The sequence below is a fragment of the Phascolarctos cinereus genome, unplaced genomic scaffold (assembly GCF_003287225.1).
Source record: "Phascolarctos cinereus isolate Bilbo 61053 unplaced genomic scaffold, phaCin_HiC Scaffold_1;HRSCAF=81, whole genome shotgun sequence".
NCBI lineage: Eukaryota > Metazoa > Chordata > Mammalia > Diprotodontia > Phascolarctidae > Phascolarctos > Phascolarctos cinereus.
The window spans coordinates 280396104-280412553 of NW_027555514.1; the positions used below are offsets into that span (position 1 = coordinate 280396104).

Here is a 16450-nt window from a genome sequence, read left to right on the forward strand (position 1 = left end):
CTTCTTCCTTCCTTCCTTCCTTGCTTTCTTTTTCTTCCTTCCTTCCTTGCTTCCTTCCTTCCTTCTTCTTCCTTCCTTCCTTCCTTGCTTTCTTTTTCTTCCTTCCTTCCTTCCTTTCTTGCTTTCTTTTCTTTTCCTTCCTTCCTTCTTTCTTCTTCCTTCCTTCCTTCCTTCCTTCCTTCCTTCCTTCTTCCTTCTTCTCTTCCTTCCTTCTCTTCCTTCCTTCCTTCCTTGCTTTCTTTTTCTTCCTTCCTTCCTTCCTTTCTTTTTCTTCCTTCCTTCCTTCCTTCTTTCTTTCATTCCTTCCTTTCTTGCTTTCTTTTTCTTCCTTCCTTTCTTTCTTTCTTGCTTTCTTTTCTTCCTTCCTTCCTTCCTTCCTTCCTTCCTTCTCCTTCCTTGCTTCCTTCCTTCCTTCTTCTTCCTTCCTTCCTTCCTTTCTTTCTTGTTCTTTCCTTCCTTCCTTCATTCCTTCCTTTCTTGCTTTCTTTTTCTTCCTTCCTTTCTTTCTTTCTTTCTTTCTTTTTCTTCCTTCCTTCCTTCCCTCCTTTCTTTCTTTTTCTTCCTTCCTTCCTTCCTTCCTTCCTTCCTTCCTTCCTTCCTCCTTCCTTCCTTCCTCCTTCCTTCCTTCTTCCTTCTTCCTTCCTTCCTTCCTTCCTTCCTTCCTTCCTTCCTTCCTTCCCTCCTTCCTTCCCTCCCTCCTCCCTCCTCTCCCTCCCTCCCTCCTTCCTTCCTTCCTTCCTTCCTTCCTTCCTTCCTTCCTTCCTTCCTTCCTTCCTTCCTTCCTTCCTTCCTTCCTTCCTTCCCTCCTTCCTTCCTTCCTTCTTTTCTCTGAAGTCCCTTCTGTCTCTAAACCTGTCATTCTATGATTCCATCCACTTTCAAAATGACTTGTTTCTCTATCAGGGACTGGTTACTTTAACCATTCCCACGCTCATGAGACTTAACTTGCCAAATGACCAGGAGCAGCCAATGAATAATCATTAGTAAGTACATAAATGACTCCTGTTCACTCACACTCAGGGATCATAGATTCTGAAGTAGAAGCATCCTGAGAGCCCAATTCTCTCATTTTACAGGTAAGGAAACTGAGGCTCAGTGAGGAGAGTACTTTGGGCAAGGAATGAAAATGATCACGTGGGTAGGGAAGCAAGGAAGGGACCTGGCAGGGAGAGAGTGTGTGTCCTGGGTAAAGAAGGTGTTTCAAAGCAAAAGACTTTTTTTGGGTGGCAATGGGATTGACTTTGAAGATACCAGGAGCTCAGGGTAGGGGTGGGGTGGGGAAGGGCTGTTGTCTGGGGAGGAAAATAAATAAAACAATTCTATTTCTAATGCTTTTTAAAGTTTACAAAATGTCCTTCTTGAAACAATTCTCTGAGGTTGGGAACAATTGCTCTTGATCCCATTTTACAGATGAGGAAACTGAGGCCCAACACAGGTAGTGTCTGAGTCTGGACTCAGAAGCCCAGATCATCTAACTTGAAGTGTAGTATAATTCCCATTCTTGCCTTGCTGAAAGGCAAACCCTGGCTTTGGGGGGTGGGGTGGGGAAGAAGACAAGGTGAGCAGAAGAACTGGAAAGGTCCATAGAGATATGAGCCCAACCCTCTCATTTTACTGATAAGGAAATAGGGGAGGGAGAAGTTAGGCCATCTGCCCAAGGCCCCACAATTAAAGCCAAGAAGAGCCAGAGTCCATTGCCTCTCCATCGAAAGCTCTTTCCCTTGGGCACTGTGGCTGAACAGTCAGGGTGTGGAACAGGACTGTCCGAGCTTGGACCGACAAAGCTGGCAGAGTTCAGTGCAGGGTGGCTCAAGTGGGGTCTGAAGTCATTGGGCAAGACTTGGCAAAGGAGTCTGGCCTTGGAAAGAAGCTCAGAGTAGGCAGAGGAAATGTGTGCAGGGCACACTAAGGGAGGTAGGGATGAGCATTACAGTGGGGCAAGAGAAGCTATTCGGGGAATAACCAGCAATTCTTTCTTCCCCATGACCTTTACCTTCCAAGGTTTTTCCTTCCTTGCCTCTGGTCCTTCAAATTTTCAGTCTTTTTTCTGAAGCCAGAACTGAGCCCTTCAGAAATTGCCCCTTCAGACATCACCTCTGGCACTGTTTCCTCATCCACAAAATGGGCATAATGACCTCACTTCACACTTTACAGGGTTGTTTTGAGGAGCAGAACTTTGTAAACCTTAAAGGCCTTAGAGAAATGTGGCTTTTTCTCACCCTCAGCATCCCATAGTGGTAATGCCAGGATCTCACCTCCATGTTCTTCCCTCAGGCTTGATTCTGAAGACAGAAGCTCTGTGTCCCCTCTCACTGCTGTGGACCCCCAGGATGCATGTTCTCTGTCCTCTGACCCTGACCCATACCCAGCATCCATCACTTTGCCTGATGAGGACCTGAGCCTGGCTTGCTCCCAGAAAATGCCTCAGACCAGCACCCCAGTGAAGGACCTAGCCTCAGGCTTTGCTTTCAATGGCCCCTATCTCCGCCTGCCCCAGAGCCACTCCCTGCCTAATATCTCTGGCCAGATGGGATCCTGCCAGGCTGAAGAGAACAAGAAGCATCCCTGTGGGTCCCTGGAGTATTTTTGTCTGCCGCAGGGTGGGCAGGGTGGCCTTGTTCCTATGACCAAGTTGGTTGAACCAGGCAGGGATAGAGTGGAAAAAGAAACTTCATCTGATCATCCTTCATCCAGAGAAGAAGCTGAACCCCGTCCACTCAAGGAGCAAGCTACTCCCCTATCTGGGGAACCAAGGGAGGAGAAAAACCTTAGTCAAGTAGCTACCAGCTCCACAAGCCCCCTGAAATTGACCGGGGTCTCAGGCTACATTGCCCCTGAGGACCTGGTGCTTGGCTCTGAGAAGGCTGAAAGTCTCCCACTCCTCACCATGCCTTCCTCACCTTGCCCAGCCCCTGAGTCCAGTCTCAGCCTCTGCCTGGGAGAGACCAAAGGTCCTCTTTCAGCTCCCAGCCCTGCAATGCTGGCATTGGAGGGATATGTTGAGGTCCCTCTAAACATGGTCAGTGCTGAGGCCCCTCCAGAGAACCCCAGCCCCTTGCAAGTTGGGCCCTCAGCCCCAAATCCCATGGATGCCCAGCAGGATGAGACCATAACAGTGTTCCATCCCGAAGGACTCATTGTCCTGCAGCAGATAGGAGACTATTGCTTCTTCCCTTCCCAGAGCCAGCTGGTCTCGCCTGGTCATTGCCCAGAGAAAATGGCTAAGCCCCAAGATATTCAGGGCAAGGAGCCCCCAGGCCAGCCGCTGCCCCAGGTGCCAGCCATCCAGCTCTTCAAGGCCATGAAGCATCAGGAGTACCTTGTTCTGCCAACATGGGATGGCTGTAGGCCAGGGCAAGTGTGCTGACAAAGACTCCTCAAATGCGGGTCCACCAGTCTCCAGAGGGCAGGTCCCTTCACACTGTGTCCCCACCTCACTAGGCTTTTTGCTTTTCTATCCCCAGCAGAATGGAAGCCCTCTGAGGGTAGGGATTTTCCCATTTTTATCAAAGACAAGTCTGAGTGCAAACTCCGCCAGTTTGTTATTTCCTTCTTTGAGTCTCAGCATCTTCTTGGTCTGAGAGGACAGACAATGAAACACGCTGCCCCCCTCTTCAGCTGCAGAATACGGTGTGGACTTCCAAACGAGGAATGGATTTTCTGGAAGAACGATTGTCAAAGTCCCACTATTTTTCTGCTCTGATATCATCTGATAACCATCAGAGGAGCTTCCTACCCACTGATGAAACTATGGATTCCATTCTCAAAATTGAGGTTTATGCTGAAATAGGGAAAAGAGATCTTCTTTTCACAGGTGTTGAAGTGAAAAGAGCAATGTATTTGGAGTCAGAAGATCTGGGTTCAAATCCTGACTCTGACTCTGCCACTTACTACATGTATGACCTTGGACAGATCAAGTAATTCAGAGCCTCAGTTTCTTCATCTATGAAATGTAGGTGTTGTACTACAATGACTTCTAAAGTCCCTCCCAGCTATAAATGTAGGATTCTCTCTCTCTCTCTCTCTCTCTCTCTCTCTCTCTCTCTCTCTCTCTCTCTCTCTCTCTCTCTCTCTCCTCCCTATCCTCTTTATCTCTATCTCTGTATCCCTATATATCTTATCTCTTTATCTCTATCTCACTATCTCTCTATGTACTTTATCTATCTCTCTAGCTACCTCTCTGTCTCTATCTTGCTATCTATCTATTTATCTATCTATCTATCTATCCATCTATCTGCTGTTAGCTGTATCACCGAGTTGGTCAATTGCAGCTAAATGTATTTTTTTGCTACAAGGATGAGTTCTATGGTATGTAGGTGGGAGAGAGGGAGGTATCAGGAAATAACTTCGGTGTAAAAAAAACCCCAAAAATCATGTGAAACTTTATAAAATTAGTGGGTGAAACTAGATGACCTCTAAGGTCCCTTTCAATTCTAATGTTCTCTGAAGTTCCCGAAGTGCTTGGTGGATCCCTAGAGACAAGGCTGGGGGACAGAGAAATGATGGGTTACAATTATCCTGGTTAGTGCCTCTTGGAAATGATCTGTTGGGGAAGTCCAGGGTCCCAGAGGATAAACCATCAGCTCCATTCAACAAGAACAGGTCATAAGTATAGTTTCCCTCCCCAAATGCTCCTCTTCTCTCATCTCTCCCCTGCTGAGGAGCACACACTGGCTCCCTTTGCCTATTGGATCCAGTCCAAACTCCTGAGCAATGACCCCTGGATCTCCCACTGACAAGCTTGCCCTCTGTCCCTCCCTCTTATAGCTACCTTCATCACCCTAGTTGGTCTAGTTTGAAGTAGGTGACCCCTGAGAGAGGTCACATCCAATCTGGAAATTCTCAGATTCTTTTCCAGTCAGGCAGATTTGTTTACTTTGCCTCTCCCTCTTGGGTCTGGAGAGAGGCTATTCACTGCACCCAGAGTATCCTCCCTACCCTTCACTGCCTCAATCCAAATCCGTTCCCAACTTGCCTGTTCCAGAAAGCCTTCCATCAGTCTTTCCACTCTCTGCTATCTCGAGATTCCTCATTGTATATGCTCACATGTGTTTGGTTTTTTTTAATTGTTTGCCATCTGAATATGTCAATGTATATTTTTCCGACTTTCCACGTGTGTATGTTATCTCCCCACTTAGAATGACAAGTCTTTAACAATAATAACTAACATTTATAGAGTGCTTAAGCATTTCTAAAGCTCTTTTCATGTTATTTCATTTCATCTGATTATTCCCTAGGGATTGGGGTCACATTTTTCTCTTTGTTGTGTATGTCTTGGTTATGTGCTCTTGGCCCTATATGCTCAGGGCTTTGGAAAGGGTGATAGATTGATTGCTATGAAGAGATCTAAATAATGTCTGTGCAGAAATGGAATGATCCTTTCCCAAGTCTCTGTCTCTTTCAGGGATTTGAAAGATTGTAAACTTTTAGCTGGGGTTTTGAGGCTAGAAAAGAAAGAGCCACGGCTGGTTGTTTTCATTATCATTCCAATAGGATGGGTGCTCTTTGAGGGCAGGAATCTTCGTATCCCCAGCACCTTGCAAGGGGCCCAGCACACATCTAATGCTTAATAAATGCTTGTTGCATGAATGAATGATAAGGCCGTCACCACCATCAGCTATCCCATTGAAATGCCAGCCTGTGGACCTGGTATGTGGGGTGGTAAAGAAGCACAGCTTAAACTCATGGTTTGCTTAGTACCTTATTGATGTTGTTTCACTGGAGAATTATTTCAGCTGACATTCTCTTTGAGGGAAGGGGTCGTATTTTCTTCTGATTGGATATGTCACCAGCTTGACCAATGAGATCCCATCAATGGCCAAGACGGTGTCCAAAGAAGAGATATCTTTGGTCAAGGCCAGTTGGCCCTAGAAGCTGCATCGACTTCTGGGGCTCAGAGTGATCATAGGAGAAGATTTTTGTGCTCTATAAAATCACCAATTCCAGACTTGTTATTTTCTTTTCTTTTAACTCATTGATGATAAAAATCTGTTAGAACCCCACCCTCTTACCTGGAGGTGAGGTGCCTGTACTGACACACCCAGGGGAGTCTATTCAAGGGGCAGGGGTGGGGCTGGAGAAATGCAGAGGTCAGGCAAGGGCTAATAGACTCTGAAGACAGGGAAAAGTTGCCATCTCAGCAGCTCTGGGATTAGGACTTGAAAGGAAGATTCTATAGCTTTTATTTCAACCCTTAGATGAGATAACAAACAGAACCACTCCTGGAGGGAGTCTGCCCTCTCCCTCCACTCCCATGAGGAAGATGATGTTGCAAGGCCCTCTTGGCCCTTATTGGAACCTAGGTCAAAGAAGGTTCTAGAACTCAGTGCCTTTGCTCCTTTTCATGCATCCCCCTTTGCTTTTTCTCCTTCCTTTAAGGTGTATTTGGTCACCAGGAGAATGAGTAAAGTTTACACACATATAGTTTGGCATGGTATAATCAGGGGTCATCAGCTTGAGAAATGGGGCTTCAGAAGACAGAAGGTAAGAGCAAAGACTATCAGAGCTGAGTGAGATGGACCTTGAGACAAAGATGGCTGGAGTTGGGAGGTCCTTAGAACAAAAAACATCAGAGCTGGAGGGGCCCTTGAAAGGAGAATATCAGAGCTGGGAAGGGCTTTAGAATAGGGCATGTCAGCTTGGGGAGAAGCTTTAAGAAAAGAGAATGATAATTTATGTCCAACACCCTCATTGTACACATTAGGAAAGTGAGTTCTGGATCAAGAAAATAACTTATCTGGTGTCAGAGTAAGCAAAACCTAGGCCAAGTCTTGGCCCTTCCCACAGTGGCCCTGAGCATCTTGTAGCTGGCTGGTCAGGGGACATGTTGCCCTGCAGGGTAAAGGGTGCTGCAAGATCATTGAATTTAAAGCTAGAGGAGTAAGGAGATTTATCCTGGGAAGACTCTTCACTCTATCCTCAAAAGAGTCATGGGGAAGCTAGGTGAAGCCGGACCAGCCCGGCTGTCCCCTTTATGCCACCTTTCCTCCTGGTCTCTAGAGATAAGAAGGCACAGGTGGCTTGGGGTGGGGTTTCCACTCAGAGATCAGCCCTGGAAAAACACTCCACCCCAATACCAGAGACACCCAGAGCCTACAGCTGCAGTTCTTCATTTGCAAAGTCAAGCAAGAAGGAACATTTTCAGTTCTCATCTTGGAACTTCCAGGGAAATTCCATTGTGAGACCCACGTGGAGCCCACAGAGATGTGTGGGCAGGAGTAGAGGAGTGTGTGTGTGTGTGTGTGTGTGTGTGTATGTGTGTGTGTGTGTGTGTGTGCGCGCGCGCGCGCGCGCGCGCGCACATGCATACGCGGAGCTCAGCCTGTGATCAGCTTAGGGGATGAAAGAGCTACATCCTGTTTATCTTTGTAACCCAACACCTGGAACATAGCACACTCATAATAAATGCTTCAGCATATGTTGACTGACTCTTTGTTTTTATATCAGTAGCACCTAGCACAGTGTCTGACACATAGTAGGCATTTTATAAGTGATTCTTGATGGAATACTATTGCAATGGAGAGAATGGTTTCAAAGACACCTGGGGAGACTCAGATTAAAGCAAACAGGATTAGGCAGACAATTTATGCAATAACAGCCACATCATAAAGGCAATCAGCTTTGAAAGACTCAGGAACTCTGATCACACAATGACCAGCCATGATTACAGAGGGCCAGGGATGAAGGATGCTACCCATCTCCTGATTGAGAGACAACAGACCAGATGTACAAAATGGGACATGGCTAATATGAGAATTTGTTTTGTCTGGTAATATATATTTATTATAAGGGGGTTTTCTTTTTCTTTTTTCAGGGGGGAAGAGGGGAAGTGGTAAGGAGATAAATAAGTGCTTGATGATTTAAAAATACAAGAGTAATTTTAAAAAAACCTTTTTAAAAAATTGCCCCCTCCCCCTAAATGTTTGTTCATTCATATCATCAGAAAATATTACTATCTGAGCTAAAATCCAATGAGAATGGAGGACAGCAGCCATGTATGTAGGCGTAACATGCCTGGAGAGATACTTTACAGAATGGTAAAGTTTGAAGGATATTGACAAAGTGCAACCTGCCCCGAAGATGACTGCCATGATGGAAAGGCTAGAAAGCATGTCATTCAAGGATCAGTTGAAAGAAATGATGAGGACCTTCAGAATGGAGAAGAAGGAGAGGAGATTCACCAGTCATAAGGGGGACAAGAGCCCAGTTAGGATGGTAGGAAGAGCACTGGGTGGGACCTGAACTCAAATTTTCCTGACTCATGCCCAGCATGGGAGATAGAGATTAGAGAGAGCTTGGGTGAGAAAGAAGCAGGTGCAGACTGAGCAATGAACTTTAAAGAGAAAATATAGAAAAGGAGGCTGAGATCAAAGCACAGGACTTGGACCTGTTTCCCTACTCCGCTGCTCCAAAATCTCCAGTGGCTCCCTTTGGTGGCTAGGATCAAAACCAAATCGTCTGTCTGGCACTTAAAGTCAGACTGTCTGCTTTGTCTTCAAATTGAGAATTTGGCTCTAATCCAGCTTTCCAAATCCTTTGCACATTTCTCCTCATCATGAGCTCAGCAGTCCAGCCCGACTGGATTTGCTGTTCTTCCGTCCATCTACCTCCTCCATATCTTTGCGTTAGCTGTTCTCCATACCAGGCATGCCCTCCTCCCCTCTGCCTCTCAGAATACCTTGCTTTCTCCCAAGCTCAGTTCAAGCTCTACTTTCTATTGGAGCCCTTTCTTGAGCTGTCCTTCCCCAGCTCCTGGCACCAAACCCCACCCCATCTACCAATTAAATTGTACTTACTTTGTATATATTTTCTATTGGCCTATATGTAGACATGTTACATCTCCCATTAGAATGAGGGGCTATGTTTTTGCCTTTCTTTGTATCCCAGCAGTTGACACAGTATATGGCATACAGTAATCACTTAATAAATGCTTGTGGCCTGACTGGCATTATCTGGTATGTAGTAGGTCCTTAATGAATGCTTTTAAAGCTGTGATCACTAATGATTGTTCCCTTTTTTGGCTGAATGGTCTCCAGGTTTCACTTTTCCCATCTGGAGTTGGTAAACAAGCTCTTATTCACCACTTTCCAGGGACAGAATATCCTGCTTCTGACACTTAACTGCCTGGGTGACCTTGGGCAAATCATTTCCTCTCTATAGGCCATAGTTTCCTAAACCATAATTTGAAGCAGTGCATGGTCTGGTGTTGGTCTCAGAGGACCTGAGCAAGTCTTACCAGCTTGCCTCTGAAATTCATTCTGGGTCCTGGGCTATGATTCTGGTGGCCTGGGTTCAAATCCTGGTTCTGACACTTACTACCTGTGTGACCTTGGCCAAGTCATTTATCTGTGGTTAAAGAGATTAGACTATATGGCCTCTGAGGTCTCTTTCAGCTCTAGAGCTAGGGTCCTCTAGTTTGGGGTTGATTTTTTTGGTAAGATAGCAGAAATTAATGATAATAAAGAGGAGAGACACACAGAGAGAGACAGAGATAGGAAAGGAAAGAAAAGAGGGAAAGAGTAAAGAAGGAGGAGGAGAGATACAGGGGAGGGGGAGTAAGAAGCACCTAGCTATGCAATCTTTGGCAAATCAATCACACTCTCTTCCTCAGTCTCCCCATCTATAAAATAGGCATAATGACCCTTTCATGCTCTACTTCACAGGACAATGGGGAAAAGTACCTTGAAAACTTCAAAGGCTTTAGAAACCTGAGTTGGTAACCATGAAGAACTTGATAAATGTGAGTTGAGAGTTGTATCACCAGCACCCCTCAGTGGTCCCTATGTCTTAAAAGAGCCTGGGCTAGAGGGACACATGCTCTGGTCAGTACCACTGAGTTGGACGGACTTTGAGCAGGCATATATTAGGTACTTAGTAAATGTGTCTACAGTTAGATACAGGGTCCAGTGACAGACTGTGTGCCTGTCATTCAAGGATCAGCTTGCCTAAGTGGGGGGAGATTCATTATGCACAAGAGGAAAAAAATCTTTTATTAAGCCCCAGAAACACAGGGAAACCACCTATCAAACTATGATGAGTTTGTATCAGCCTCGGTGGTGGAACCCAGAGCTCACACTATCAAAATCAGAATTCTTTGGAGTATTACATAAACAAAACCCAATGTGCATTAGTCTTCTTTAAGACAGCTACTGTCCAGTCACCTCATCCATGGAATTCCATCTCCCGCTGCATACTTTACAGACTGTGCCCTCCTTATGACTGGAATGCACTTCCCCCTTCATCTCTGCCTAGCAGAATCTTTGGTTTTCTTCATGCCTCAGCATGACCGCCATTTGCTCCCCCATGAGCTCTTTCCTGGTTTCCCTTTGCTAGTCCCTTTCTGCCCCCAAATCTCCTGTATCTACTTTGTTTATAATATTCTATACGTAATTGTAAACACATATACATACAGATGTATGTATATGCATATATTGTGACACATCACCCCACCCCAATAGAATGTAAGCTACTTGAGGGCAGGGATTTTTTTTTTTGCCATTGTATCCCTAGCACCTAAACACAGTGCCCTGTATATAATCAGTGCTTAATAAATGCATGTTGCTGGCTTAATTGATACAGTATAATTCCAGCACAAACTTAACTGTATTTGCTCATCCTAACTCTGGACAGTTTCCAAGGGGTGACCATCCTGGAAATGCCCAATCCACTGGGAAAAGCCCTGATTGAGGAGGCAGTGCCTCCCTTCAGAACTCAACTGCACACTCCAGCTCTGATATAAGCGATACTTTTATTTAAAGAGATGAAAATCCCTCTTAGCTGGAGGGCTGCAGAAAAGCAGGCAGTGGGCTGACCCCTGGTCTGTGGGGTCTATGGACTGACCTCCAGAGCAGCTCCCGGGCCTGGACCCACAGGCTCTTTGGAGCAGGAACTGGGATAGAGAGGATAGAAGTGGGGGGTGCAAGAATAAAAGGCAGTCTCGTAACTCCTACACCCAACAGCTTACAAATATGCTCTTAGTTCTTTCAAGGTTCATCAGTTCCTAGGATCATAGATAGAGAGCTGGGAGGGACTGCAGAGATCATGGGGGCCAAAGATAAGGGAATCACCTACTGTCACGTGTCTAAGTAGAAGGGCTGGGGTTTTAACCAAGGAATTCTGGCTCTAATCCCAGGGTTCTTCTCACTTCATTGTTACCCACAGGCTTGATAAAAAAACAGACCCATCTTGCCACAAGCCATGGGATTCCCAGCTCTGCTCCTATCTGTCCCCAAGTAAAAGACTGTCAGATTTGGAGCTGGAAAGAACCTGAGTTGCCATCTAGTTGACCTATTTCATTTTACAGATCAGGAAACTGAGGCTAAGAGGGAAGAGAATGACCTGGCCTTCTAAATCCTCTGATTCCAAATGCAGGTAGCACATGAGAAAACCTGTGTTGCAGTGGATATGGTCTGAAGAGTGATAACAACAGGGGCAGCTAGGTGGTGCAGAGGATAGAGCACCGGCCCTGAAGTCATGAGGACCTGAGTTCAAATCTGGCCTCAGACCAAACACTTGACACTTACTAGCTGTGTGACCCTGGGCAAGTCACTTAACCCCAATGGCCAAGAAAAGAAAAGAAAAGAGTGATAGCAACAGAGTTAGAAAGCCTTGAGTTTTAATCCTACCTCAGACACTACCATAGACAAGCCCTGCGCCTCAGTTTCCTCATCTGTAAGATGGGCACCATTCTATCTGTTAGTCTCTGCCTTCCATGGTTGCTGGTGAAGCCTTTGTAAATGTTCAAGAGAACATTCAGGACCCCAAATCACTTTGATTCATTTCAACAGGCATTTATTGCTTAAGCCTAAACCCAGGAAGATTAGGCATCAGAGTATTGGAACGGGAGTCAGGAAGGCCCTGAATTCAAAACCCACTTCAGGCGCAACCAAGTGGCACAGTGGATAGAGCACCAGCCCTGAAGTCAGGAGGACCTGAGTTCAAATCTGGCCTCAGACCAAACACTTGACACTTACTAGCTGTGTGACCCTGGGCAAGTCACTTAACCCAATTGCCTTAAAAAAAACACTTCAGACCTACTTACTAGCTGTGTGATCTTGAGGAAAGAGACATTTTACCTCTCTTTGCCTCAGTCTCCTTATTTGTAAAATGGGGATAATAATAGCACCAAAGCTATAAGACTCTTGAGAAAATCCAGTGGGATAAAATATACAGTGTTTTGCAAATCTTAAAGTTTATATAAATGTCAACTATTAATGTTAGTGTGCTAGGCCCTGGGAATTTTTTTTTTAAGTCCAGCCCCATGATTACATCCTGGTGAGAAAATTCCCCCTACTCATGCAGGCTGCTGAGTGCTTTGTAATTTGTTTTCTTAGGGAATTGGCTGGAGAACCGAGAAGTTAAGGGGGTTTTGCAGAATAAGGCTTCCTGATTTTTAAGGCCAATTTTCCAACCACTCCTCCTCCTAACTTCCTTCCCCCACCCTTCACTAGAGATTTAGAGACAAAAAAGGAAAAAAAATAAAACAGAATGATCCCTGCCTTCATGAAGTCTAGACTCTGGAGGGGAAGAAGAATGTGCCCACAGACAATAAGTGTAAGATAATTGGGGGAAAGAAAGAACGCAACCCCCTAAGTGCTTCACACAGCACTTTGCATCCAAGTGCTGAGACCTTTCCCTACAGAAAGACTCAAAGAGGTTTATCATAAAAGGAAGACCCTCAATCCAGCCATTTCATTTGATGGATAAGGAAACAAGGACAGAAAGGGGAAAACACTAGCTGAAGGTTGTATGGAGAGATGAGTCAAGGCTGGGCTGGGGGTGGGACAGGAGAAGGCGAGGCTTTGAGGTCATCAGTCAGGTAATATGGATTAGCAGATTTGGAAGGCAACCTGCTTTGAGTAAAGTCTTTAACAAATACTTCTATTTCTCTTTTTTAAGGAACTCTATTCCCACGACTGTTGTTGGGGCTAGAATTTTAAAGCCTATACTTATTTGGATGGGATGGCAATATTGTGTAATATTGTTGATGGAATCAGGATCCTCTTAATTACCTGGAGTAAGGCTATTAAGGCTTTACAACCTATTAGGTTTCTAAAGACTTAGAAAGGTTATTACCAGGTTGGGAGATGAGATGAGAGTTAGAAAGAATAGCCCTGAGTAATATTAACAATCTCCATTTCCATGACATAATTTTTTCTTCAAATCAGTTAGGCAAATCGTAACGCAAGGATTACTAATCTCCATTTTGCAGGTAGAGAAACTAAAAGTTTAGAGAAGGAAAAGTGATTTGTCTATGCTCACACAGCTAGTGAGGATAGAACCAGCATCACCCAATTCTGCATTCTATGTTCTTTCCACCAAACCTCCAGTCTCTCTGGCACTGGGTTTTATAAAAGAGAAGAAAAAGGAGGGGAAGACACCTGAGAATAAGACGGATATTGGAATATCTTGCTATCTTCCTATCTTCCTCTGTATTTGGCATCAAAGAGCTGTGTTTGCATACTGGCTTGCTGCTTAATAGGTATGTGACACTGGAGAAGTCACATCTCCTCACTGGGTCTGTTTCTTCATCTCTAAAATGTAGAGATTGGACTAGACAATTTCTAAGGTCCCTTCAACCTTAGACCCTATTCCACCCTAGCAAGTGGTTATTGGCATCTTGAAGGTCAATGGCAGAAAATTACCTTAATCTCATTTCAATCGATGATGATTTCCTTTATCTTATTTCCCTTAAGCCCTTCCTAAATAATAATAATAATGAAAAAAAGAAGTAGGAGGAGGAGGAGGAGGAAGAGGAGGAGAAGGAGAAGAAGAAGGAGGAGGAGAAGGAGAAGAAGAAGAAAGAAGAAGAAGAAGAAGAAGAAGAAGAAGAAGAAGAAGAAGAAGAAGAAGAAGGAGGAGGAGGAGGAGGAGGAGGAGGAGGAGGAGGGGGAGAGGAGGGGGGGAGGAGGGGGAGAAGAAGAAGAAGAAGAAGAAGAAGAAGAAGAAGAAGAAGAAGAAGAAGAAGAAGAAGAAGAAGTTGTTTAAGGTTTATAAAGTTCTTCTCATGTATTATCTCATTTGATCCTTACAGTCAACCATTTTACAGATGAGGAAACTGAGGATGAGAGAGATTGACTTGTCTGGGGTCACATAGCTACTAAGTGTCTGAGACCCACTTTTGCCCTTGCTTCTAGGCTGACAAAACAGAGCTTTCTATTTTTGTTTAAAGACGTGGGGGCTGAAATGCAAATTAACCTAACTGCCAGCATACTCCTTACAGAAACTTGGGTATGAAAGTCTCTCTTGAAAGCCTGGAGGGGTGGATGCTTTCTTAGAGGAGTGTCCCTGTGGCTAATCTTGTTCTGCATTTCCTTGTTCCTTTAATCCCCTTTTACTGGCAGGAATAATAAAAATAATAATTTATACTGTGCTTCAAAGTCTACAAAGTGCTTTCCAAATATTGTCTCGTTTGAACCTCACTACCACTCTGCGAGGTAGGTTCTATTACTATCCTCCTTTTATGGGAGAGGACTGAGGCTTGCCCAGGGTCGCACAGCTAGTAAGCGTCTGAAGCTGGATTTGAACTCGAGTCTTCCCGACTCCAGACCTGGTGCTCTATCCACTGTGCAACCACAGGCAAACAAACTTTCTCTTTAAAACTAAAGTGCTGCTTCTTCCTTAAAGGGTGCAGTGGGTAGAACACAAGGCCAGGACTCAGGAAAGCCTGAGTCCAACTCTGGGCTCAGACATTTACCAGCTGTGTGACCGTGGACAAATCACAACTTCTCAGCCTCAGTTTCCTCATCTGTAAAAGAGAGATAAAAATAGCCCCTGTCTCCTAGAGGATGTTATGAGGATCAAATGAGATATGTGTAAAGCTCTTAGAAATGCTGGCTCTTATTACTATGAAGCCTACAAAGATTCCTTAGCCCTTAGCATGCTCTTTCTCGCCTAATCTCATAGCATTTCATCTTTTTTCTCCCCCCCAGGATCACCTTCTAATTTGTGTAGTATGTACTTTTACATATCTTATCTGCCTTTCTTAGTCTGTAAGCGGAATCTTAAGAGTTGGACAGGCCCTTAAGAGTCTGTTCCAATTTACCCAGAATCCCCTCTAGAACTTAAGGCAAAAGGACCTCTGGCATCTGGTCAGATGAAACGCCTTTGCCTCCTAAAGCATCAGATTGAGCTTTGGACAGTTCAACTGTTAAGAATTCTTTACTTACAGAGAGCCAACATATGCCTCTCACTCTTAGGTCTGTCCCCTGGGGCCAACCAAGATAAATCTAATCACTCTTCCCAGCAGCAGCCCTTCAAATATTTGACAACAGCTGTTATGTCCCCCTAAAGCCTTTGCTTCTTGACTCTAAATCTCTCTAGTTTCTTCAGAAAGTCCCCATGTAGCAGAGACCCTAGCCCCCTCACCATCCTGGTCACTCTTCTCTAGACACTCTCTGGCTTACCGATAGCTTCCCTAAAACGTGATGCCAGGAACTGAACATGGTATTTCAGAAGTGGTCTGACCAGGGCAGAGTAGTAGGGGACTCTCATTTCCCTTGTCCTGAATGTTCTGCCTCTCAAGTGGGCTTAGGGAAGCGGTAGCTTTGTTTTGTTTATGTTTCTATGCAATAGGAGACAAAACATTGACTCAACAAATATTTGACATAGGTGCCATCTTGTATTTGTGAAGTTGACTTTTTGGACCCAAGGAGGAGACTTGACATTTATCTCTATTTGATTTCAGCTTAGATTTGGGGACAGCTCCATGGAGGAGAATATCTCTGCCTTTCTGCAACTTCTGCCCATTACAGTGTGTGGTTAAAGAGAAAGAGAGAGCAAGTGTTGGAGAAGTCCGGAGACAGCAGCAAGAGAAGAGAAGGTCATTAGGGGGTCTGGTGTGGCCACCTTTTAAACTCAAGGAGCTAAGCGGACTTAAAGGCTGCGATGTCCAAGAAGCTTGAGGCCTCTTGGGAAGTGGTTCAGAGTACAGGGAGGATTTAGGGGGTAAGGAAAAGAAAAAGTACTGGGGCCAAGAAGGAACTAGAACCTTCTAGAAGGTCCTTGACTAGCTTAGGCCCAATGTCAGATCATAGAATTGCAAACAAAGAACTTGAAGGGACTTTTAACAGTCACCTCTCTCATTTTTCTTACAAATGAAAAAAAAATGAAGCCCAAAGAGTTTAACACACTTATCCAAGATTATGCAGATAAGACTGGAGGGGCCATCTGGTCCAACCCTTCATTTTACAGATGAGGAAACTGAGGCCCACAGAAGTTGACTTGCCCAAGGACCCATGAGTATTAAGTAGCAGAGCTGGGATTTTGGCCGGTGTCCTCTGACTCTATATCCAGAGCTCTTCTCCATGGATCTACCCATCTCTGATCTCCCTCAACACCGGCCACTTATTCCACTCAACCCAGCCCTTGATTCTATCTTGACCTGTGTGGTTATCCAGTTGTTCCTTGAGCGTGTCTTTGCTTTCCATTAAGTTGACTCATTAGAATTTCT

At 44.9% G+C, this 16450-nt stretch overlaps 1 protein-coding gene across 2 annotated transcripts in view; it reads left to right on the forward strand.

Moving 5' to 3' along the window:
* Window positions 1–5947, forward strand: part of CSF2RB (colony stimulating factor 2 receptor subunit beta) — a 33178-nt gene extending 27231 nt beyond the window's left edge. For both annotated transcript variants that reach the window (XM_020982505.2, XM_020982506.2), the window contains one exon: window positions 2275–5947. In XM_020982505.2, the coding sequence (XP_020838164.1) occupies window positions 2275–3367 (1093 nt within the window). In that variant the 3' untranslated portion in view covers window positions 3368–5947. The remainder of the gene's footprint in view (window positions 1–2274) is intronic.
* The last annotated feature ends 10503 nt before the right edge of the window (window positions 5948–16450 follow it).